Source organism: Pteronotus mesoamericanus, unplaced genomic scaffold (assembly GCF_021234165.1).
Source record: "Pteronotus mesoamericanus isolate MK-2021 breed Mesoamerican mustached bat unplaced genomic scaffold, CSHL_Meso_final contig_73, whole genome shotgun sequence".
Taxonomy (NCBI): Eukaryota; Metazoa; Chordata; class Mammalia; order Chiroptera; family Mormoopidae; genus Pteronotus; species Pteronotus mesoamericanus.
This window is the reverse complement of record NW_026555245.1, coordinates 13,809,434-13,830,642: the sequence shown is the minus strand read 5'-3', so window position 1 is coordinate 13,830,642 and position 21,209 is coordinate 13,809,434. Positions and strand designations below refer to the sequence as shown.

Genomic DNA, 21,209 nt, shown 5'->3' with positions numbered 1-21,209 from the left:
ACCCAACTTCAGGCTCTGTGAGTGGAGACTATGTATTTATATACTTTTTACTTTACATTTTTATATACCTTTAAAATGGAACTGACTTTAAAGTTTAATCTAAAATGAAACATTCATTATTAACAATTTTGATTCTAAAATTGTAAAATATGAAATTGTAAAAGTATAAAGATGAAAGCAAAAATTACCCCGAAATCTATTATAAAGAGATATTAACCACTGTCAACATTTAGGCCCAATACCCCAACACACACACATACCATATTCTTATACAACATGTGATCATACCATACATGTTATCTAACAATCTTCATTTTAAAAACATCTTAAGATTGCATTGAGGATAATTTTCCATTCAGTACATATATGCCTTCACTGTCACTTTAACTCCTGCGGTGCTTAGTCACAGTTAACCAGCCCCTTAGTGAATGATTTGAAATTGTTTTCAGTTTTTCACTATTGTATATGTATGGTATATATTTTGGGGGTAACTGGGGGCAGAGATTAGAAGAGAGTGGATTTAAAATCATCAGGGTAGAAGGCTGGAATGTGTGTTGACTAGAGAAGTGCTCTGCATGTTTTTTGCTAATGTGCCTTTAAACAGATTTTGAAAAGCTTTATGTGCTTTTGTATTTAAAAAACTGATATATATAATTTTTATCAAATTTGAATATGTATAATGTTCATAATTTATGGCAAATTTTAAGTATATACATGCTCTGTGACATTACATTTAAAAAACAATTTTTTATTATTCAATTACAGATGTACAATATTATATTAGTTTCAGGTGTACAAACCAGTGATTAGGCATGTAGTATATATAACTTACAAAGTGATCAACCTGATAAATCTAGTACCCATCTGACAGCATTCCTAGTTATTACAATATTATTGACTATATTCTCTGTGTTGTACTTTATATCCCCGTGACTATTGTGCAACTACCAATTTGTACTTCTTAATCCCTTCACCTTTTTCACTCATTCTCCCAACCTGCCTTTCATCTGGCAACTGTCAAAATGTTTTCCGTATCTGTGAGTCTGTTTCTGGTCTGCTTGTTTGTTTATTTTGTTTTTTTTCAGATTTCACATTTAAGTGAAATCATATGACATTTGTCTTTCTCTGTCTGACTTATTTCACTCAGCACAATACCCTCTAGGTCCATCTATGTTATAGCAGATGGTGAGATTTCATTCTTTTTTTAATGGCTGAGTCACACTTCTTTGCACATATGCACCACTTCTTTATCTATTCATCTGTTGATGGACACTATGACATTATTTTTAAAATGTATCTGATGGAGTGCAAATGTAGTGACTTGATATCTACCTTAAATTGTTTTCTACAAATCATGAGCTAGCTCCTCTTTAATGATCTAAAACGCTATATAGTACCTTTCTCTTTTTGAATTACTAATTATATCCTGCTTTCCTTACAGAGTTGTGCTAATACAATCTAGTTTTATTGATCAACCAGTGCAATTAAATTTGTGTGCATAAATTTAAATGCTTAAAATTTCTAGGGACCATAAGGAAATTTAAAAATATGTCTTATATATGTTGAAAGATAGTTTGTTAGGTGTGAAATTAAAAGGCTGTTTTTTTTCCCTCCAACTAGATAAATATATATATATGGATAACTGTTACTTGGTAGAATGAATGAAATGCAAGAACCATCATTTTTTCTTATTTTCACATAAATCAAAGATGAGGTGGGAGAAGTTTCTTATAGCAATATCTCTCAATTCTTTGAACTCCTTCTGAGTTGTTTGATAAAAATTGCATATTAATCTATCATCAAAAATATTTTTTAATAATCTGTTAGTGGATGAGCAATTAGGTTTTCTGTAAGTTTTATTGAAAGTAAAGACCATAGTGCTAGAGAAATATCTTTGGATACCAGGCACAGGCTTTGGTAGGAGCACATTTGAGCTTAATGATTGGTTATTCCATCTATCATGTGCCCCTCAGATGACTAAAAGTCTTAAGCAGTATGAAATAATACATGGTAGAATTCAAGCTGTACAAGGGAAAATAGTGAAAGAAGACTGCTAATAGACTGAGAAAAAGTGGAGGGAAGAAGGTAAAGGAAGGGCTTTTTAAGGCAGAAGACTGGTTGGAGTTGGAATTGCAAACAGGTAAACGAAGAAATTGTGGTCAGCTGTGTGAATCAGGAGTGTTGGAGGTGGAGCAGCTATAGTGCGAAGTTCATGAACTTCATTTGTTCATGAATAATTCACTGAAGATGAGTTCATGGAAATAGCGGGCCATGTTGTCAAAAGCGTTGTCCAGGTTAATATTATGAGGAAGAAAGGGCTTAAAGTGGGGAGAAAGGGTGAGAGGCAGGTGTCAATAGGTTTGAACAATGAGAGAAATGTTGGTAAAGGAGAGCAACAAAGAAACAAAAGCTGCTCTTGAAAACTGGAGGAGCCTTCTTTGTTTACAAGAAGCTGCAGCAAAAAAATGGTTTGGAAATGACCATGGTGGCTATGGAATGCATCAAACTCATTGCCTGAGCCTGTTTACAAATCCCTGCCATTTGAGAAGCATTGGAGAAGCCGTGTCCTCAGGACAGAGCCCCAGCTATTAGGAGGGATACACTCAGAACACATTTTGTACACAGAGTGGGGGGTTTGCTGCTGGGGGGTGGGGGGCGGCACAGAAACGAAAGGTTACAGGGAAGGGTTTTGGTAAGTGGAGAGTGGTAGGAGCTCAGACAGGGAAAAAGAAGTACAGAGCTTTAATGACAATAATGATACAGGGCAAGGTCCTTGGTGTCTGTGTGAGGAGCAGGTGAATTCTAGCTTGAATGTCAACTGAAGATAACAGGAAAGAGGGTGGGTGGGTTCATTCTAGAGGTCTTGGAGGAGTTCGGTTCTTGCCTAACTACTAAAAGTCTACCATAAATTGATAGAAGATGTGTCTTGCTTGGTCAGAATAATTGAGGCTTACATGTTGTAGACATGCTAAATCATTACTTTAATTACTTTTGCTTTTTATTAACAGTATATCATTGGGTTTGTTTTTGCATCTATTTTATGAAATAACAGATGACACGGGCTTGTAATTTTCACTCTCTGCATGTATGTGTTTATGAATGTGTTTTGTGTACTTTGTCAGATTTTGTATGGGGATTATGTTAGCTTTGTAAAAATAGAGAGCTGTCCACTCTTTTCCATGCTCTGGGGCTCTTTACCCTGCACAGACATTAGCTATTCTTTGTAAGCTGGAAAGAACTTAGTTAAGATATTCTCTGAATGTGTGATGTCCAATGCCCTACATTAAGCACTTGAAAGGTGGATAGTGAGACCATTAACTGAAGTTTTTAATTTTTTAATTTCTTGTTTTATATTTTAAATTTAATTTTCCATTTTAAAATTGATATATCAGTTTTGGGAAATCTTTGAAGTGTTTTTTGGATCAATCTGGGTATGTGAATCTACTTTTTGTAAATTATATAAAATCTAAATATATAGATAAAATATTTCTGATGAAAATTTAGTGACCCACTTGAAAAATACTTTACATGCAAAATATACCCAGGAATTTAAAGACTAAATACCCTTGCCAAAATAAAATTAATAACTTTATATCGATTTCATGTTGACGTGATAATCTTTTATCATGGCCACCTGTGTTGTTAAATAAATGATTTTAAAATTAATTTTACCTGTTTTGTCCAAACATTTAGTGTGGCCATCAGAAAATTAAAGTTACATGTGTGTTTGTGATGGGCATTATATTTCTATTAGACAGCATGGTTCTGAACCATATGATTTCCTAAAGAGTTAGTAAAACTTCTCAGTTTCTCCTAGAATTAGTTCATTCGGTTTCCCTACCTCTCTAGAATAAAGTTTGATCTTTTATATTTTTCTTAAAGTCATTTATTTCAAATATATTTCCAAATGTGGGAATATAGTGTTTTACAGATACTTTATTATTAATTTCTTTAATAGTAAATCAGTTCTGAGATATAGTAATAAATTCTGTTTTTGTGGGTTTTGATTAATTTTGTGCCTGCTTTGATATTTATTTACTCTAATGTATTTTTTGAATCATCAGATTACTTTTCCTTATTTGTAGAAATAATATCTTCATTTTCTCTTCTAAAATATTTTAATTTTTTAAAAAGGGGTATCTTTAATGAATAAAGAAGTTAATATTTGTTATTTTTAGTTCTACAAAATTTTTTGCAGTATATTGCCTTGCTTCTAATTAGATACATTTTATCTACAGTTTTTTTTTCAGTATTTCATGTTCCATGAAATGTTTTTTCTCACATATTGCATTTAAAAATGAAACAGGGTATTTCTTCCTTGCTTTGTCTTGCTTTGCAATCTATTTTTATAGAGAAAGCAATCACACTGAAAAATTTTCAGCATCAGATATAATGTATCTAGCATTTAACATATTCCAAGGATGTGCTAACTTCTTTACTCAAATGATCACAAGGCCTCACAATAGCCTTCTGAAGTGTGTACTGGTGTTACCCACTGTTTGCAGAGGGGGAAACCAGACCAAGAGAGATTAAGAGACCCGTTGAGGTTTCCAACTAGCAGCCCATGGACTTCAGACCTCACAAAATAACACGAGCTATCACTCTGTTCATATCTCATTTGTAGTCCTAGAAGACTATTGTAGATGCCTAGTATCAGGACATCAACCTAGTTCACACTAAGACTCACTTGTCAGGCAATTATGAGCAATTGTTCAGTGTTAAGAAATTATACCATGATGCACTATTGCAGTAGGCTGGACCTGAATTTCCCATAATAGCCTAACAAAAATCTTTTAGTCCTTTACAGTGAGGTATACTTTCCATAAACAATTGTTTCCTGTAATCATTTTCAGGGATGGGGAAGAAATACATATCATTTAGCCATTTTAAATACCCTGCATCTTCAAATTAGAATTTTTGAATTCTTGTTTATAGCTATAGAATGGCAGAAAAAGAGAAATAACATGCAGTTTGACTTACTTTGTTAGGCAGCCAAAGGCAAACAACTGTCTTGCCTTTAAACTCAATCCCATTTGGTATCAAATACCTTTTAAAACTAACTCAGCTCCAGTATAGTCTCTTTTAAAAAGATCTGTATATTTAGTAGCAACAAGTGACTATGGTTCATTAATGTGTGATTCTTCCCTTTCTTTCTTTTAAAGATAGTGTTTTTAGAAGAAGCATCTCAACAAGAAAAGCTGGCCAAAGAATGGTGTTTCAAGCCATGTGAAATAAGAGAACTGAGCCACCAGTAAGTGATAGCCAACTTCCTCCCTTTTGTGGATGCCATTAACTTGTTTCAGATGATAAGAAACCTGCCTTGGGAGACAGAGAAGCTTTTAACATTTTTTAAGGTGTAAGGTGTGAAGGCGAGATAAATAAAGAACAGGAAGCTGAGTGGCAGGACTGAAGTTTTGAGTAGTAGAGGCTGCCATCATTTATTTAATCCGTCAGCAAATATTTGTTGGGCTTAATATGCACAAGAAAACTAGGATCTGGAGGTGAAAATTGTTTACAAAGCCTTTGCCCTCACAGAGTTTACAGCCCCTGGGGAACACAGAGTGTAAGCAAGTGCACAGATACGTAAGTGTGGCAGTGATAGGTTGTGTACCGTCTGTGAAGTAAATAAAGAAATCACGATAAGAGATAATTGTTGGGAGGTCGGGAGGGAGATTTGGGGAGCAGTCCCTCTGACAGCATGGTTAGCTAAGACCTATGTCTGGAAGTGCATTTGAGTTGTGATTTTATGTTCCAACTACTTTTTGTGGCTTTTTAAGAATTTGTTCAAAATGTATTTCTTGTGATTGACTCAGCAGACACTGCTGGAAACAATTCTGCCTCCGGGCGCAGCCCCTGCACAGTGCTTCACATACTGCGCTGTAGGTCTGCCCTGAGGGTTAATCCCACCCGGGAACAGGTGTTTTCTGTTATTTTGTTCTCCAAGTTGCTGATTCAGTCTTCAGATTTATCTAACCTCCTGTTGATTTCTTCTAGTGGGTTCATTTCAGACTTTTGTTCCACTTCTGGGAATATACCCAAAGAAACCCAAAACGCTGAAAGAATGTATATACACATCCCTTTGTTCATTGCAATGCTATTTATAATAGCCAAGATTTGGAAGCAGCCCAAGTACCCATCAGTAGATGAGTGGCAGAAAAAACCCCCGTACATTTATTTACATAATGAGATACTACTCAACTGTTAAAAAGAAGGACATCTTACCTTTTGCAACACCATGGATGGACCAGGAGAGTATTATACTCAGTGAAAGAAGCCCATCGAAAAAAGACAAATACCATATGATTTCACTTTAATCCTCACAACAACACTAGGAGAAATATATATGTATATACTTATTTATTTACATATTATTATTTTTTACTATTTATCCCCCTTTCACAGCTAAGAAAACAGAGGCGTAAAGGTTAACACCTTGCCCAAGAGCACAGAGTGATGAGGGGCAGAGTGGGATTCAGGCTTAGGCTATCCCATCCTGCAGAGTGGCAGCCTTCCCGATTGGGCACTCTGCCTCTCCTGCCATCATCTCTACTAGTGCGGGCAGGGGAGATGTGGGAGAAGCACTTAGTGGAATCTAATTAACAAAATAAACAAACAAATAGAAGCAGGCTCATAGAATAGAGGGACAGCTGTCAGGGGAGAGGATGGCTGGGGGGGGGGTAAATAAAATTGGTGAAGGGATCAAACAAAATAATAAAAATAAAACAAGCTCATAGACACAGACAGCAGAATGGTGATTACCAGAGGGAAATGGGGATGGGGCGGGGGGGCGGTAGAAGAGGGTAAAATAAATGGTGACGGAAGGCAATTAAACTTTAGATGGTAAATACACAATACAATATACAGGCAATGTACTATAGAACTGTACACTTAAAACCCCAATACATTCAATTAAAAGAACCAATAAATTCAATTTAAAAAAATAAGTGGCCCTAATAAACCTTGTTGTGTCCATCTGCCAAAGGGGGAGGAAAAAAGGAGGGGACGGTTCCAAGTTTAGTTTTGTTCTTTTTTCTGCAGAAATCTCTGGCACCACCAGCTTCTCGGGTTATCTACACAGAGGAGACTCTCAAATCTGAATCCCACCTTTAACTCATCTGTGACCTCTTTGCCCACATTTCTAATTGCTTTTAAAAAACTTGAGGGTCATACATTGACTCTAGGCTTAATATGACATCACCCTTCCTTCAAAGGGACATTTTCCTCTAAAAAATTCTCTGGCTTTATGTCATATGTTCAGCCTCACATGCTCAAAACTTACTCTTTTTGACTCATTTCTTACCTTTGCTTCCTAATTAAAGATCAAGTTCTTTCTCTTGTATTCACTTTTTTCCTTTTTGTTTGTCACCATAATCTTTACTCAGAAACTTCATGTTTGAGAGGTTGAAGGAGCCTTTTCACATATGCCTGCCACCATCAGATTTTCTAAACCAGAGGTTTAATATGTTACAGTTCTGCCAAAGAAAATAAAAACAGAGAATGCCCATCCTCGTGATTCCCTTACACTTGGCTACAAAATAACAAATACAAGTTAATTCACTAAATTGAGTATTCAAGACCCTTTCTCAAAAAGCTTTTTTTTGTTGTTACTTAGGAAACATTTTATATAGAAAAATGCATAGATCTTAGGTATATGATTTAATAAAGTTTTATAAATATATACCTATGTAACCAACATACCAATCAAGATATAAGACATTCCTCTCATCCTAGAAAGTTGCCTTGTGCCCCTTCCAGTTACTCTCCAGCCTCCACAGGCAACCCCTGTTTGATTTCTATCACATAGATTACTTATACCTGTCTTTGAATGTCATATAAATAGAATAACTCAATATGTGTTCTTTTGTGTCTGGCTTTTCCATCCGTCATAATGTTTCTGAGATGCATTCATACTGTTGTGTATAGCAGAAAGTACTTCGTTCTTTTTCATTGCTGAATAGTATTCCATTGTATTAATATATCACAGTTTATTCATCCATTTTCCTGTGGTATTTAGATTGTTTTCAATTTGAGGCTGCTATGAAAATTTGTGTACAATCCTTTTTGTAAACATATTTTATTTCACTTGGGTAAATTTCTAGGTGTGAAATTGCTCACTTAAACACTTTCTGTTTTGACCTGTATACCTATCCCTTTTTTTACACTTGCCCCCCCTTCTCTCACTCTCTTTCTCTTACACACATACACACACACACACACCCTCCCTCACTTATCCCTAATCTCTTAACTAGGTTGTAATCTCTTTGAGGACAAAAAGATGCTTTACTTCTCTTTGGACTCCCCACAAAACTTAGCCAAGTTTTTAAAACATACTAGAGACTTGGGAAATAATATTTACATTAAAAAGCTCAACTATATGAAGTGACATTTCCATTCCATTTTATGGTGGTAGAGACATTAAAAGTATCGTGAGGAGGTCAGTGACTAATAGCTAAGGGTAACCCATATTTTACCCTCCCTCTCTGCATACCCCTCAGCACTGCCTTCTTGCCATGCTTACAGTTGTCACTACTCTTCATTTCTGAAGTAAATTAAAAGTTCTGTCACATGGAGGGTAATGACCCAGGTTACTGAGTCTACTGACAAACTGCCATGGTTTGAATCTAAGCTTCAGAGCTGACTAGTTGAATAATTACTTTTTTCAAGCTATTTAAATTTCCTGAGCTGCAGTTTACTCTGATGTAAATGAGGATAACAATAGTACTTCATAGATTTGTTGTGAGCATTTCATCGTCATCACAAATAACATTTTTTGAGTGTTTTCCATTCTCTAAGTACTGTTTTTACTCATGCTAACAATCCTCACAATAGCCCTGTCACGGTACTACTATTTCCATTTTACTTAAGGGAAACTGAACCACAGAGAGATTAAATGACGTGTTGAGTATCCCACTGCTGGCTTATGGTGGGGCATGAATTCAAAATCAGGCAGCCTGAGTCAAGAACGTATGTACTAAACCTCTACTACTAAACAAGTAAGATGGTGCACATAGAATGCTGTGCCCAGTGTCCAGTATACATACATCTTCAGTAAACATTACCTGCTATCACCGTCATCATTAACCTTAGTGCTATCGTTTCCAGTTACCATTTTTAAAAAAGAAAGCATTTATAGATACCTGTGTCTTTATTTGTTTTCCATTGAGGTGGTATACATTTTAATTGGTAGTATAAGGGGTTTTTGTTAGGTGAAGTTTTGAGTTCCAGTCCTTAATGTATATTAAAATATAATATTTCGAGGGTGATGGTGGTGCATAGTATCATTTTAATAAATATCTCTTTCAATGACATTAAACACAATTAATACCAGTGAACAGGAATAGTTCTTTAGAAAAGCTTTACATATCTCTTAGCATTGGGCTACCTCAATTCTGTGAGTAGTGCCTCTGAAAACTCTTAGGAACATCTTTCCAGGACTTTGTGTTATAAGAGTCCATAGAAATGTAAAAATGAATTGGTGGATCAGGGTAATAGCAGGAACGATCAGAAGCACCTAGCATTGCAACGGTATCTTCACACCTCTTCTTCAGTTGTACTTAGTGACTTCTGTCTAATTCCTCAGCATGGCTCTAGAAGATTTGAAGACCTCCTCTCTCATCTTTTTTCCCTGTCTTACAACTGCAAATTGTGAGAACAAAGCCCTAGAACGAAAGCATTGCTTCACTCCTTTCTTGTGCTGTGACTGCTCTGCTTCTGCCCAATGCTGTGCTTTTCCCTCCCTTCATCACCTGTGGTTAACCTCACACCAGCCATTCTAAGTTAGGAGCCATGTATCTCCTGGCAGAGCTTCATTTGAATTTCTTGATCTCTAAATAAGAGAAGAATTTAGTCATCTGATTGCTTCAGCTCTAAACCTATGTGGTGTGAACAATTCAATCACTGCCAACAGAAAACATGATTTAAAGATACGGAAAATCACTAAGAGTGCTATTAAATTCTTTTTCTCTCATCTTAATTTCCAGTGAGTTCTTCATGCCTGGGCTGGTTGATACACACATCCATGCCCCTCAGTATTACTTTGCTGGGAGTCATGTAGACCTGCCGCTTCTGGAGTGGCTGACCAAGTATACGTATCCTACAGAACTCAGATTCCAGAGCACCGATTTTGCTGAAGAAGTGTACACTAGAGTTGTCGTAAGTATCCTGCTTGTGAGGCTTGCTGTATTTTGTATGGTCACCTGTGGAAACATGCATTTCTTGGGGTAAATTTTAATGTAAAACACAGGCAGTTAAGGCGAGAATGGACTATTGAGATTTTCTCAGTCTTCCACTGCCCAGTGGGTTTGTGACCACCTTGTGACACAGCTTGTCACTAGCAAAGGGAGAACTTGAGTTCAAATTCCCAAAACCCCAATCCGGTGGATTCTCATGACTCTCTGTCTTTTACTTTTTGTGTTTTACTTTACTAAATTCAGGTTTAATGCATATATGTGTTCTCTTGCTCCTGTTAATCCATGATACTGTTCTGGGGACCATATGGAATAGCTGCATAACGTTTGGAAAGTTCTGCGACTCATTTTCCCCATCTGTAAAAAAAAAAAAAGGAGATAATGATAGTGCCTATTTCACAGGAATGTTATAATAATCAGGCAAGTTAATATTTGTAAGGTTCTTAGAATAGTGCCTGACATATGGTTAGTACTCCATGTGTTTGCTTTAAAAAATACCCAAGGAAATGTAAAATTAAAAATTTAAATTGCAATCATAAGGATGTCATGCTATTTTGGTAGTTTCACAATGAGGAAAAATAGGATGGTTCCATTACAAGGCATATGGGAATGTGACAAGCATTATCACCGCTAGAGGGAACAATGGGGCTAGTTCAGTCATTGACCTGTGGCTGTAGTGTGTGCCAACTCTATGTTGAAGGCTCTGAAAATGTCCTTCCTTTCACTCTCTCAGAAAATCATTTCCGGTCTTTCTACCTCAACCCTATGCCCAATCCACTTAGTAACCAGAAACAGCTTCTGCAGTTGAAAATTAAAGCTGCAAATACCTTCTTATCTGACCACTACCTGTTATCATTCAGGACATTTAGTCTGAATATTCCTGCATTTTTGTTGGACCCGTTGATGAATGGCCTCCTAAAGTGATGGCTATGTGATGGTGACACTGTGATAAGCCATATGTAGTGACCAGTTATCCTTCCAGTTCCTTGGTCTTGTATCACTCAAACCTTGAAGAATAAAAGCAAATACTATTATTTATACACTTGCCTCACTTAATTATACAGTCAGTGTAATTGTGGCTCTTCCATAATTAGCATGCATCGTCATGACACCAGAAAAACTGAGAAGGACTAAAGCTGTGTATGGAGTTGCTGGTGCATTGTGTTAACCACACCAAATCTTTTTATTTTCAAAATTTATTTATACCTTGCATTATTCTAAAAATGGTTTGAGATGTCTTAAAATTGCATAGTATCCAATAGAAGAAAATGAGTCACAAGATCATGGCAGAAGAAAAAAGCTGGGAGGAAAAATAAAATAAAACCAAGAGGTAAATATATGCCCTGGTTGGTTTGTCACCGATTTGGCCTTAAGTGTCTAGCATCTGACCCAGAGAGGGAAATCACTTTTGACTTTTACACCTTTTCTATGATTTAGAAAAAATTGTTAAGGTAAATAAACATAGCTATTTTTTATACAGAAATTTAAGAAAATTGTACCCAATATTCTAATATAGTTACATGCTATGTTGTCAAAATAAACATATTATTGTCAAGGCGCTATAGTAAAAAAGTCCAGATATACCAGACTTTAATATTTAGAGAGAGTATCTAGAACTATGTATCCTTTGGGCCATACTCCATACATTTTATTTCTTAAATTAGGGATTTGGGTAAGGATTTTATGTCAGTGAGTAAAAAATAGGTTTTACTCTCAACAAGTATTTGCAGTTCATACAGCCAACATTTCTGATTATGAGCAGGACCACACACTAAAAACTGCATGAGCCAAGGGTATGGTTGACAGCTGTTTAAGAAAATTAAGATTTGTTAACTAGAACATGCCCTTAGGCTGAAGACTGCAGATGACAATGCATAGGGGTTCTAAGGCAGTACCTATGAATAGAATCAACACATTTTGGTTTTTTAATTTCTCCCTCACAAAACAGTTCTAGGTCTATATTTCAACAGATGGGCAATCAAGACCACAGAGTTTTGCACCATAGATTTTGACATCTATGGGTAGTATTTCCATTGTCCTCATTGCTAAATAATTGAAATTTTCCATTTTGATTTCATTGTCAAGCCCAGATTTTAGAAAGCTATTTAAATATTTGAGAATTTAGAAAATGTCCAAATATACTTCTGTTTTAATTTGGACTTTATTTTACTCTGATTTGTGAATGTAATTTTTATTATTATTTTTTCTTGGGAATTAATTCACTGTTATTTTATGACCCAACAAAAGGTCAATTTTTATGGTGGTCTGCACATGACATTTGTTACATCTCTATTAGACTAAGTTGTTAAAAGTATTAAGGAAGTCTTCTATCATTTTTCTCTACATTCTCTCAGATAGTGAGATAAGGATCTTACATACCCTTCCCTTCCTCATGTTATAACCCTCCTCACCATGTCCTGTGATATATCATCTGAGATTTTAGTTTCAGCTTATTATTTACCATCTCCACTTAAGTTAAAATAAGTGAGTTTTAATGTTTAAATTTAATATTTTAAAATTCATTTTAATTCCAGTTTATTATTTTCAACACCTGCACTTAATTTAACAATGAGTTTTACTTTTTAAGATATATTTTATTGATTATGCTATTATAGTTGTCCTAATTATTCCCTCCTTGCCCCACTCCTCCTGGTACCCTATTCCCTCCAGAAACCTCCCACCCCCTTAGTTAATGTCCGTGGGTCATGTATATAAGTTCTTTGGCTACTCAATTACCTATATTGTCCTTAACAACTCCTCTCTATTCTGTGCATACCAATTTGTACTTCTTAATCCCAGAAACTTTTCTCCCATTCTCTCCCTTCCCCCTCCCAACTAATAACCCTTCAAATGATCTCCATATCTATGATTCTGTTTCTATTCTGCTTGTTTTCTTAGTTTGTTTTTTAGAGTTGATTGTTGATACTTGTGAATTTATTGCCATTTTAATGTTCATAGTTTTGATCTTCTTCTTCTTAAGTAAGTACCTTTAACATTTCATATAATAATGGCTTGGTGATGATGAACTCTTTTATTTTTACCTTGTCTGGGAAGCACTTTATCTGACCTTCAATTATAAATGATAGCTTTGCTAGATAGAGTAATCTAGGTTGTAGGTCCTTGCTTTTCATCACTTTGAATACTTCTTGCCAGTCCCTTCTAGCCTGCAAAGTTTCTTTTGAGAAATCAGCTGAGTCTTATGGGAATTCTTTTGTAGGTAACTCTCTGCTTTTCTCTTGCTGCTTTTAAGATTCTCTCTTTATTTTTAGCCTTTGACATTTTAATTATGATGTGTCTTGGTGTACTCTTCTTTGGGTCCAACTTGTTTGGGACTCTCTGTGCTTCCGGAACTTATATGTCTATTTCTGTCACCAAATTAGGAATGTTTTCTTGCATTATTTTTTCAAATAAGTTTTCAATTTCTTGTTCTCTCACTTCTTCCAGCACCCCTGTGATTCAAATGTTGGCATGTTTGAAGTTGTTGCAGGGGCTCCTTAACCTATCCTTGTTTTTTTTGGATTGTTTTTTTTTTTCTTGTTTTGACTGAATGTTTATTTTCTTACGTTCCAAATCATTGATTTGATTCGTGGCTTCATCCACTCCACTGTTGATTTCTCATAAATTTTTCTTTATTTCACTTAGTGTAAACTTCATTTCTGCCTTGGTCTTTTTTATGTTGCTGAATACCCAATGAGTTCTTTAAGCATCCTAAAAATCAGTGTTTTGAACTTTGCATCTAATAGGTTGCTTATCTCCTTTTTGTTCAGTTCTCTTTCTGGAGTTCTGTTCTTTCATTTGAGCTATATTTCTTTGTCTCCTCATTTTGGCAGCCTCTCTGTGTTTGTTTCTATGTATTAGGTAGAGCTGCTTTGAATCCCTATCTTAGTAGCATGGGCTGTTGTAGAAAAGCACACAGGTAAGTTGGATGGGGTGGAGCCTTAGATAATGATACAGGGCAGGGCAGCCTGTATGAACCAGGTTGATGGAGTCTCTGATATTGTGTCACTGCTCTGTGGCTCTGTGTGTAGGGAAGGGCTCAGAAAAGGAACAATGCTTCCTCCTGGCCTCTGGAATTTTGTCCAGGAGGACACTGTCCTCTGGCACTCACCTTGATGCCAGGTACTTCAGATTCTACCTGTATGCCACTGGTGCACTTCCAGCTGCTGCCCCAGTGCTGGAGCTCAGAGCAAGTGAGTCTGCGTAAGTCCTAAGTCCATTGCAGGCCCTTTAAGAGGAGACTCCAGAGAATCCTGCAGTTTCTTCCTCCACCTCAACCCCCACTTTTTTTACAGCCAGAAGTTATGGGGACTAATCTTCCTGGCACTGGGACCTGGGCTGGGTGGTCTGGTGTGGGGCTGGGATCCCTCACTCCTGAGGTATCCCTCCCAATTTTTATCCACCACGCGTGGGCGTGGGACTGCCCATTTGGCGTCTCCATGTCTCTGTGTGTCTCTGTGTGTCTCCGCATCTCCACCCCTCCTACCCGTTTGGATGAATGTGACTTCTTTATTTTCTTGGTTGTCACACTTCCATACAATTTGATTTTCTGATGATTCTGGGTGACAACTGTTTTGTATTTTAGTTGTAATTTTTGCTTTGGTTGTTCAAGGAGGTGAATGGTGTTTACCTATGCCTCCATCTTGGCCAGAAGTCTCCTTTGAGTTTTAATTTTTCTTTAGCTATTTGGACCCCCTTTCTTTTAGATTCATTCTTTATTTTCTTGGAATATGGCTCTGATAATTCTTTTTTAATAAAGTGGTGATAAATATTTCAAACCCTTGAATTATCAAGACTGGTTTTACTTTGTTCTGACTGTTAAATGATGTGCTTTTGCTGTAGAGAAAATTCTATTTGAAATGATTTTCCCATCAGCATCCAATGTGCTGGTGCCAATCTGATTCCCATTCCATCCTGGCTCATTTGCTGGTCTTTAGGATATTCTGAAATTTCACTTACAGATTCTTTTGAGTTCATTATCTTTAATATGTAGTTAATTCAACATGAGAATGACTGTCTTTCTTCCAATTTGAGAATTTCTCTTTCTCTCTGAGTATATTCTTCCCTTCAGTCTTCTCTCTTTTTCTGGTAACTCCTTTTAGAAAAATGTTGAAAACTATATACTTTTGTATTACATTCTTAAAGAACACCATGGTTCATTCTGGAAGTCATTAATTCACTCTACTGTTATAATAGCCTGTCCTCTTTCAAGGACATCATGTCCTATTCTATTCATCTAAGAGTACTAATTTTAGTTCATTTTATATCTATTGTTGCTTAGTCATTTAGCTTCCTCAGGTATTCATTCAATAATGTTTCCTGAGTACACAGGCTCCAGACACTTTGGGAGGTGCTGGAGATTGAATCTGATGTCTGTGTCATGGTATTAACTTTCCCCCTGGACTCGTGATTCTGATAGACAGCTCATCCTTGTCTGTAGCTGACAGGCTCTAATCATCCTCTATTGGTAGCCAGATGTTTTTTACTTCATGTGAAAAATGTCTTAAAATTTGAAAAGATTGACATAAAAATCCAGCTTTTCAAATTCTCTTGTCCTTTGGGACTAACTGTCATCTCTGGGCGCTCGTTTACTTTTTTAAACAATTGGCTAAGGCAGAGTAAAGACTGCTGTCTGAGATATATTAATTCCCTATTATTTAAGTTCGAAGTATTTTTCCCCCTCAGGTATTCTCTTTTAATTTATCCTACAACCCTTCTATTGATTTCTAAATTTCATTGATAAAACTTTTACTTGTGTAGAGCTCTTGTTCCTCGATTTTCATAGCATTCTGTTCTTGTCTTGTGGATGTGATATCTTCTTTAATTCTTTCAGAATTAATTGTATTTTTTAAATTGCGCTTCTTTCTGATCCTGTTTCCTCCAATATTTTTTCCAGAGTTTTTCTTTCTCCTTCTCCTTTTCACAGTAGCTCCCCTTCAGTGTCTGTTGAACCTTGAACATACATTCATACCTAAGTTTGGTGCCCTAAGATGTCAGTTGGAAGATCTGGGTGGAGGTAGTTCTTGTTTACCAGTGAACTTCAACATAGGAGAAACAGTGAAGGTAGTGAACAGCCTTTTCAACTGTGGGCCCCACATGTCATTGTGAGGATTTCTTTCTTGGAGAGTTGCTTGTCTTCTCTAGGGACTCATGTTCTTCAGTCCTGCCAGGAGTGGCAGGTGTAATACATGTGGCGTTCTAGGCCAGCTGACCGAGGGACCCTGGAGATGAGCCAGATTTGCTCTCCAACCTCTTCTTTTTCAGCCTGTGTCTCATCTTGTCCTTTGGGACTTTTATCCTCTAAATACTACCCAATTTCTACAGAGTGTACATCTCTCATGCAAGGAGCAGATTAGAGGCATTTAGTTGACTTCAACAGGGATGAGAGGGGTCCTGCCAGGGCTTTATCATCTGTAGACAGACTTTGAGCCAATTCCCTGTTAACAACCACATGCGTCTCTCTCTCTTTCTAAGTTGCATTGAGGTTCTCATCCATATTCTTTGTCTTTCAAGGAGATGTGGAAATGTTTCTTCTGTTCATATCTCTTCTTATGTTCTTGCTGGGTAATAAATTTTGTACTCTTTTACTGTTATTTTAGTGGAAATTTGCTCAGGAAGAGACATAGATACATGTGACCAATCTGCCAGGTTGAACTAGAAGTCTGGCTGAATTATTTTACCCTGTAATAGAAAAATCTCATTTATTCACTCCCATATGCAATAAATTTTGCATATACTCACACAAACCTTAAAGATAAAGAATTAATTAGCATCACATTTCACGAATTCTGCAAAACAGAAGTGTGAGAATCTAGGAAATCAAAAGTATCAACTTCTCCACACTTTTGGAATATCAGTACTTTTGCCATTTACCTTAACTGTATTTCATATTGAGATGATGTACATTTAAATATAAACATTTTCAAATTAAAAACTAGAATACTGTTTTCATCTGTATATGCCACATGACTTTCTTGGCACATGCAACTCATGGTTTTTGTGATTTATTTTTAGAGGAGAACACTGAAGAATGGAACAACCACAGCTTGTTACTTTGCAACAATTTACACTGACTCATCTCTGCTCCTTGCAGAAATTACAGGTGAAGAGAAAAAGGCATGATTTATGGGCATATCTAACAATGCCAGCCAGATCATCTCTGACAATGAGTTATACTTCTGGGCAGTCTTGTCTTTTAATTGCTGGAATTTGGGCATTGCATTTGTTGCAAGTAATTAGATGTCTGTGTATTACTGTGGCCCCTGACTTTTTTTATTGTTTCAGTAATTTGATTATGTACTTATAGTTTTTGGTTCCAGAATGATGTATATGGGTCTAAATATTGTGTATTAATTTAGAGCTTTTTGGAGAGGGTTTATTAATTCTAGTGATGGCAACAGTTTGTTTTAGTCAACAGACATATATTGGCTGTTGGTTATACTCAGGGCACTGTGAAAATTGCTGGGAACAAAATGAAACAGAACATAGTCTGTGCCCTTGAGCTGCCAGATAGGACTAATTGATTAGTAACTGCACACATTGATTAGTAACTTTAGGAACAGCTGCAGCACTCTTACTAAGATGCCTGGCGTTGTGCAAAGCATTCTAAATGGATTAAGTCAGCTAAGTTGCAAACAGCCTTCTAAAGTAGTTATTATGTTCTCATGTTACAGATGGATAAACTCATGCTCAGAGAGGTTAAAAACATGCCCAGGACACACAGCTGGTTAGCAGAGTTAGGACTTGATTTAGGTTGATGATTCTGAAACTTGTATTCAACGCAGTGCCTATCATATAGCAGGTGCTCAGTAAATGATGTTGGCTGATAATGCTGATGCTACTGCTTGCTGACCAAGGTTGTTGATGTGAAAGGCCTGACGGATGATGCTGAAATAACTATTGCTGTTTTGGGAGGGGACAGAGAGGACCCAGAACTGGAATACCTAGCAAGACTTCAAAGAAGGGAAGAGATTTTTAAACTTGGTTTTAAAGGAAAGATAAAATGGAGAAAGAGGAAAATGTCCTCTGGACAAGGGAAATGACATGGACAAAGGTATGGAGACAGGAATTTCTATAGTGGACACTGGAAGCAGGGAACAGAGTAGCCAAACGGGGGCACAGAATTCATTGCATAGGAGGTAGGGGTGGGAAAGTAGGTTGCGTGAATGGAATGGTTCAGACTATGAAGAGATGTCAATATGCATCAAAAGCTCAAAGAAGGTTTTGAGCCAGATGAAGTATGTGATGAAGGTGGTGTTTTAAGAAAGAGTAATTTAATGGCTAGTTATTTGAATTACAGGGAAAGAGAGAGGCAGAAAGACTTCTGTAAGATTCTTATGACAGAGGTGGAGATATTGTAAAAAGAATTAACAATACCCAATGTAGACTCAACTTCCTAGATGAAACAGAATTCTTCTAGAACCCCTAAAGATGACTAGGTTCTTTAGTGCTAAGAGCTGCTAGTAGGACTAAATACATTTTTTTTTACAGATAATGTTGGCATAGCTATAGTTAAGAATAGCTGCAATGTCTTTTCTAAGCATGTGCCAGATAATTTGTATGCACTACTGGGTGTATTCCTTTTAACTGCACATAGCAGAGGGCACTGGACACATAGACATTCAAACCTTAAACAAACAATATCCACTATTCTGGAAGTAAAAAGAGAATAAGGAGTCAAGTCCAACCAAGTCGGTCAAACTCCAGTGCCCTTTTTGTTATCACTAGACTAGGCTGCTTTCTCTGTAAATTGGAGGAAAAATATAGAGAGGGATTCAATCCATGGGACAGTGGTGGGGTCAGAGATAGGAAGGAAATTGTGAGCAATGGAAAAAAGAAAAGGAATTAAGAAGAAACAGGTGTAGCCATGTGAAGGGTGAATGGAGTATTTCACCAGGGTCTGAGGCTGTCCCCTCTCCATGCAATCAAGTGGGAACAAGGGTAGTTATGACTTGAGTAAAAAGATAGACAATCTGTGTAAACAAAAGGAAATGCTGAATAATAAGTACAAAGCACCCAATTATTGCCTGACCAGCCTGGAAGTGGAGGTGGGGGAGGTGATGGTTGATGTGGTGGATGGAAGAATATTTATTATTTACAGATCTTAGTGGGGTTTTGTTGTTATTGTTCTTAATGGAAAACCTATAACATTCTCACCTATGTTTTCATAATGATTTTAAGTTTTTAAAAGTCTCAGAAGAGGTACTGTGTGGAAAAGACACATAACTTTAGATTCTTTTTGTGTGCCTCAGATAAATTTGGGCAGCGGGCATTTGTGGGCAAAGTCAACATGGATAAGAATGACACTTTTCCAGAATATAAGGAAACCACTGAGGAATCAATCAAGGAAACAGAGAGGTACGTTTGTCTTGATGTGTCTTGTAGGCATCCCCTTTGCTGCACTGATGAGCAGGAGACAGAGAGGAAACCTCTGCATCAGGCGAAATGTGCACACATGTTACAGTGTGGGTTTGCCCAACACTATGAAATTCATCAGGTCCTTTAAAAAGTTGCATGCCAGTACTATTTTTGTATACCAAATTATATTTTAAAGCTTCTGGAAACTTGTTATAGGAGTCCTTGGGTAAACCCCTACAAAAAATAAAAGGAATCTTTTTTTGAAGTAAATGATTTACCCTCTCCTTTATTATAGATGTCGTTTTCTCTTGTACATCGGACTTGCTTTAAGTATGTGCATGGCCTACTCATTAAATTACAGTAGATCCTTGAACAACATGGATTTGAACTTTTTATCTTATGTTGGGATAGTCTATTTATCCTATAAGTACTTTTTCTACATTCCTCTAATGGCTTTTCCGTAGCGCCTTACGGATTTGACAAGGAATTGTGTTGTATGACACTCAATACCCAAGAGATACACATACAAGAAATTTCTTTAGATTTAAATCTTCTCCAAGTCCAAATGTATCCTGGTGCAGATTTTAGAAGCCCTGCTTTCCTTTATTCCCCAGGCCCCCTTCACCTGAGTGTGTCCTCTGAGAGGGAAGCCTGGGGCTGCTCCCTGCTCCCAAGGAAAAGGAGGCGTGCGCCTTCCCCTCAGCATTGGTCATCAGCTCTACTTTTCTCTGAATTTGTGTTTGTGGTCTTAGTAAACCTTAATTCACATTTTATTCTGAAACAAAGCTGTACTGAAGGCAGGGAGCTAGAGGTGGTAAACATCCCCAGCCAGGGCAGAATTAGCTATTTCTTAGGCCATGCAGATACCACCATCCCCGCAGCTGTAATTGGTAAGATTGCTGCCCCCATCAACACGCCTTTCACATAACCAGCTCTGACCTTTTTTCTTCTGCTTCCTTCAAAATCCAGGTGGAGTAGGACTCTACCTTGGGAAGTGAAGGATGATATTGTGGGAGCAAGTAGCTTGGATCCACTTAAGGGAAATTGGGAGCAGAGAGTCCTGTGGCTTCTAAATGCTTCCAGGTGCACAGGACCCTAGCACTTGAATATCCCTGGAGCATCACATAGTGCAGTATTTCCCTAAACTGAGCTAAGGCTGCTAGAATGGCCTAAGTGCTATGGGAATACTTGTGGGAACAGCCCAGCTGATGTTAGATGATAAAACTGTGCTTCCCTGTGATTTTGCATTCCATCGCTGCAAATGAGAAAGAAGAGTAATTACTACTTGTTAATCATTAATTAGTGGTGGTGAGACATGTGCAGTGTTAGAAGTGTTTGCATGGGAAACAGGACATGGAAAGATGTTTTCATGCTTTAAAATTTTTTCAAAATGTCTAAGTTTTCTAACTTTCCATTTGTTGTCTTCTCTCAGATTTGTGTCAGAAATACTCCAAAGGAACGTAAGTAAACTTGTTCCCAGCTTATTTTGGGATTGCCCTTTCTTAGCTATAGGATGTTACGAAGTTGCTTGGCAGAGAATAATCTGTGTACATTTGGCTTATCCCGTGCACATAGAAGTATTTTCCTAGAACCTTAAATCGGTTTCAGTGGACCTGTCAACCCAGTTCAGTGAGGTCGGGCCTTTTTTGCTTTCTCAGTGGTCTTCTC

The 21,209-nt window shown here is 37.0% G+C and overlaps 1 protein-coding gene across 1 annotated transcript in view; it reads left to right on the top strand.

Moving 5' to 3' along the window:
* GDA (guanine deaminase) overlaps positions 1 to 21,209 on the top strand; it is a 78,773-nt gene that overhangs the window by 34,648 nt on the left and 22,916 nt on the right. The window contains exons 2-6 of the mRNA XM_054583023.1: positions 5,163 to 5,251; positions 9,981 to 10,152; positions 17,199 to 17,286; positions 19,436 to 19,541; positions 20,974 to 21,001. Coding sequence (XP_054438998.1) covers positions 5,163 to 5,251; positions 9,981 to 10,152; positions 17,199 to 17,286; positions 19,436 to 19,541; positions 20,974 to 21,001 — 483 coding nt within the window. The remainder of the gene's footprint in view (positions 1 to 5,162; positions 5,252 to 9,980; positions 10,153 to 17,198; positions 17,287 to 19,435; positions 19,542 to 20,973; positions 21,002 to 21,209) is intronic.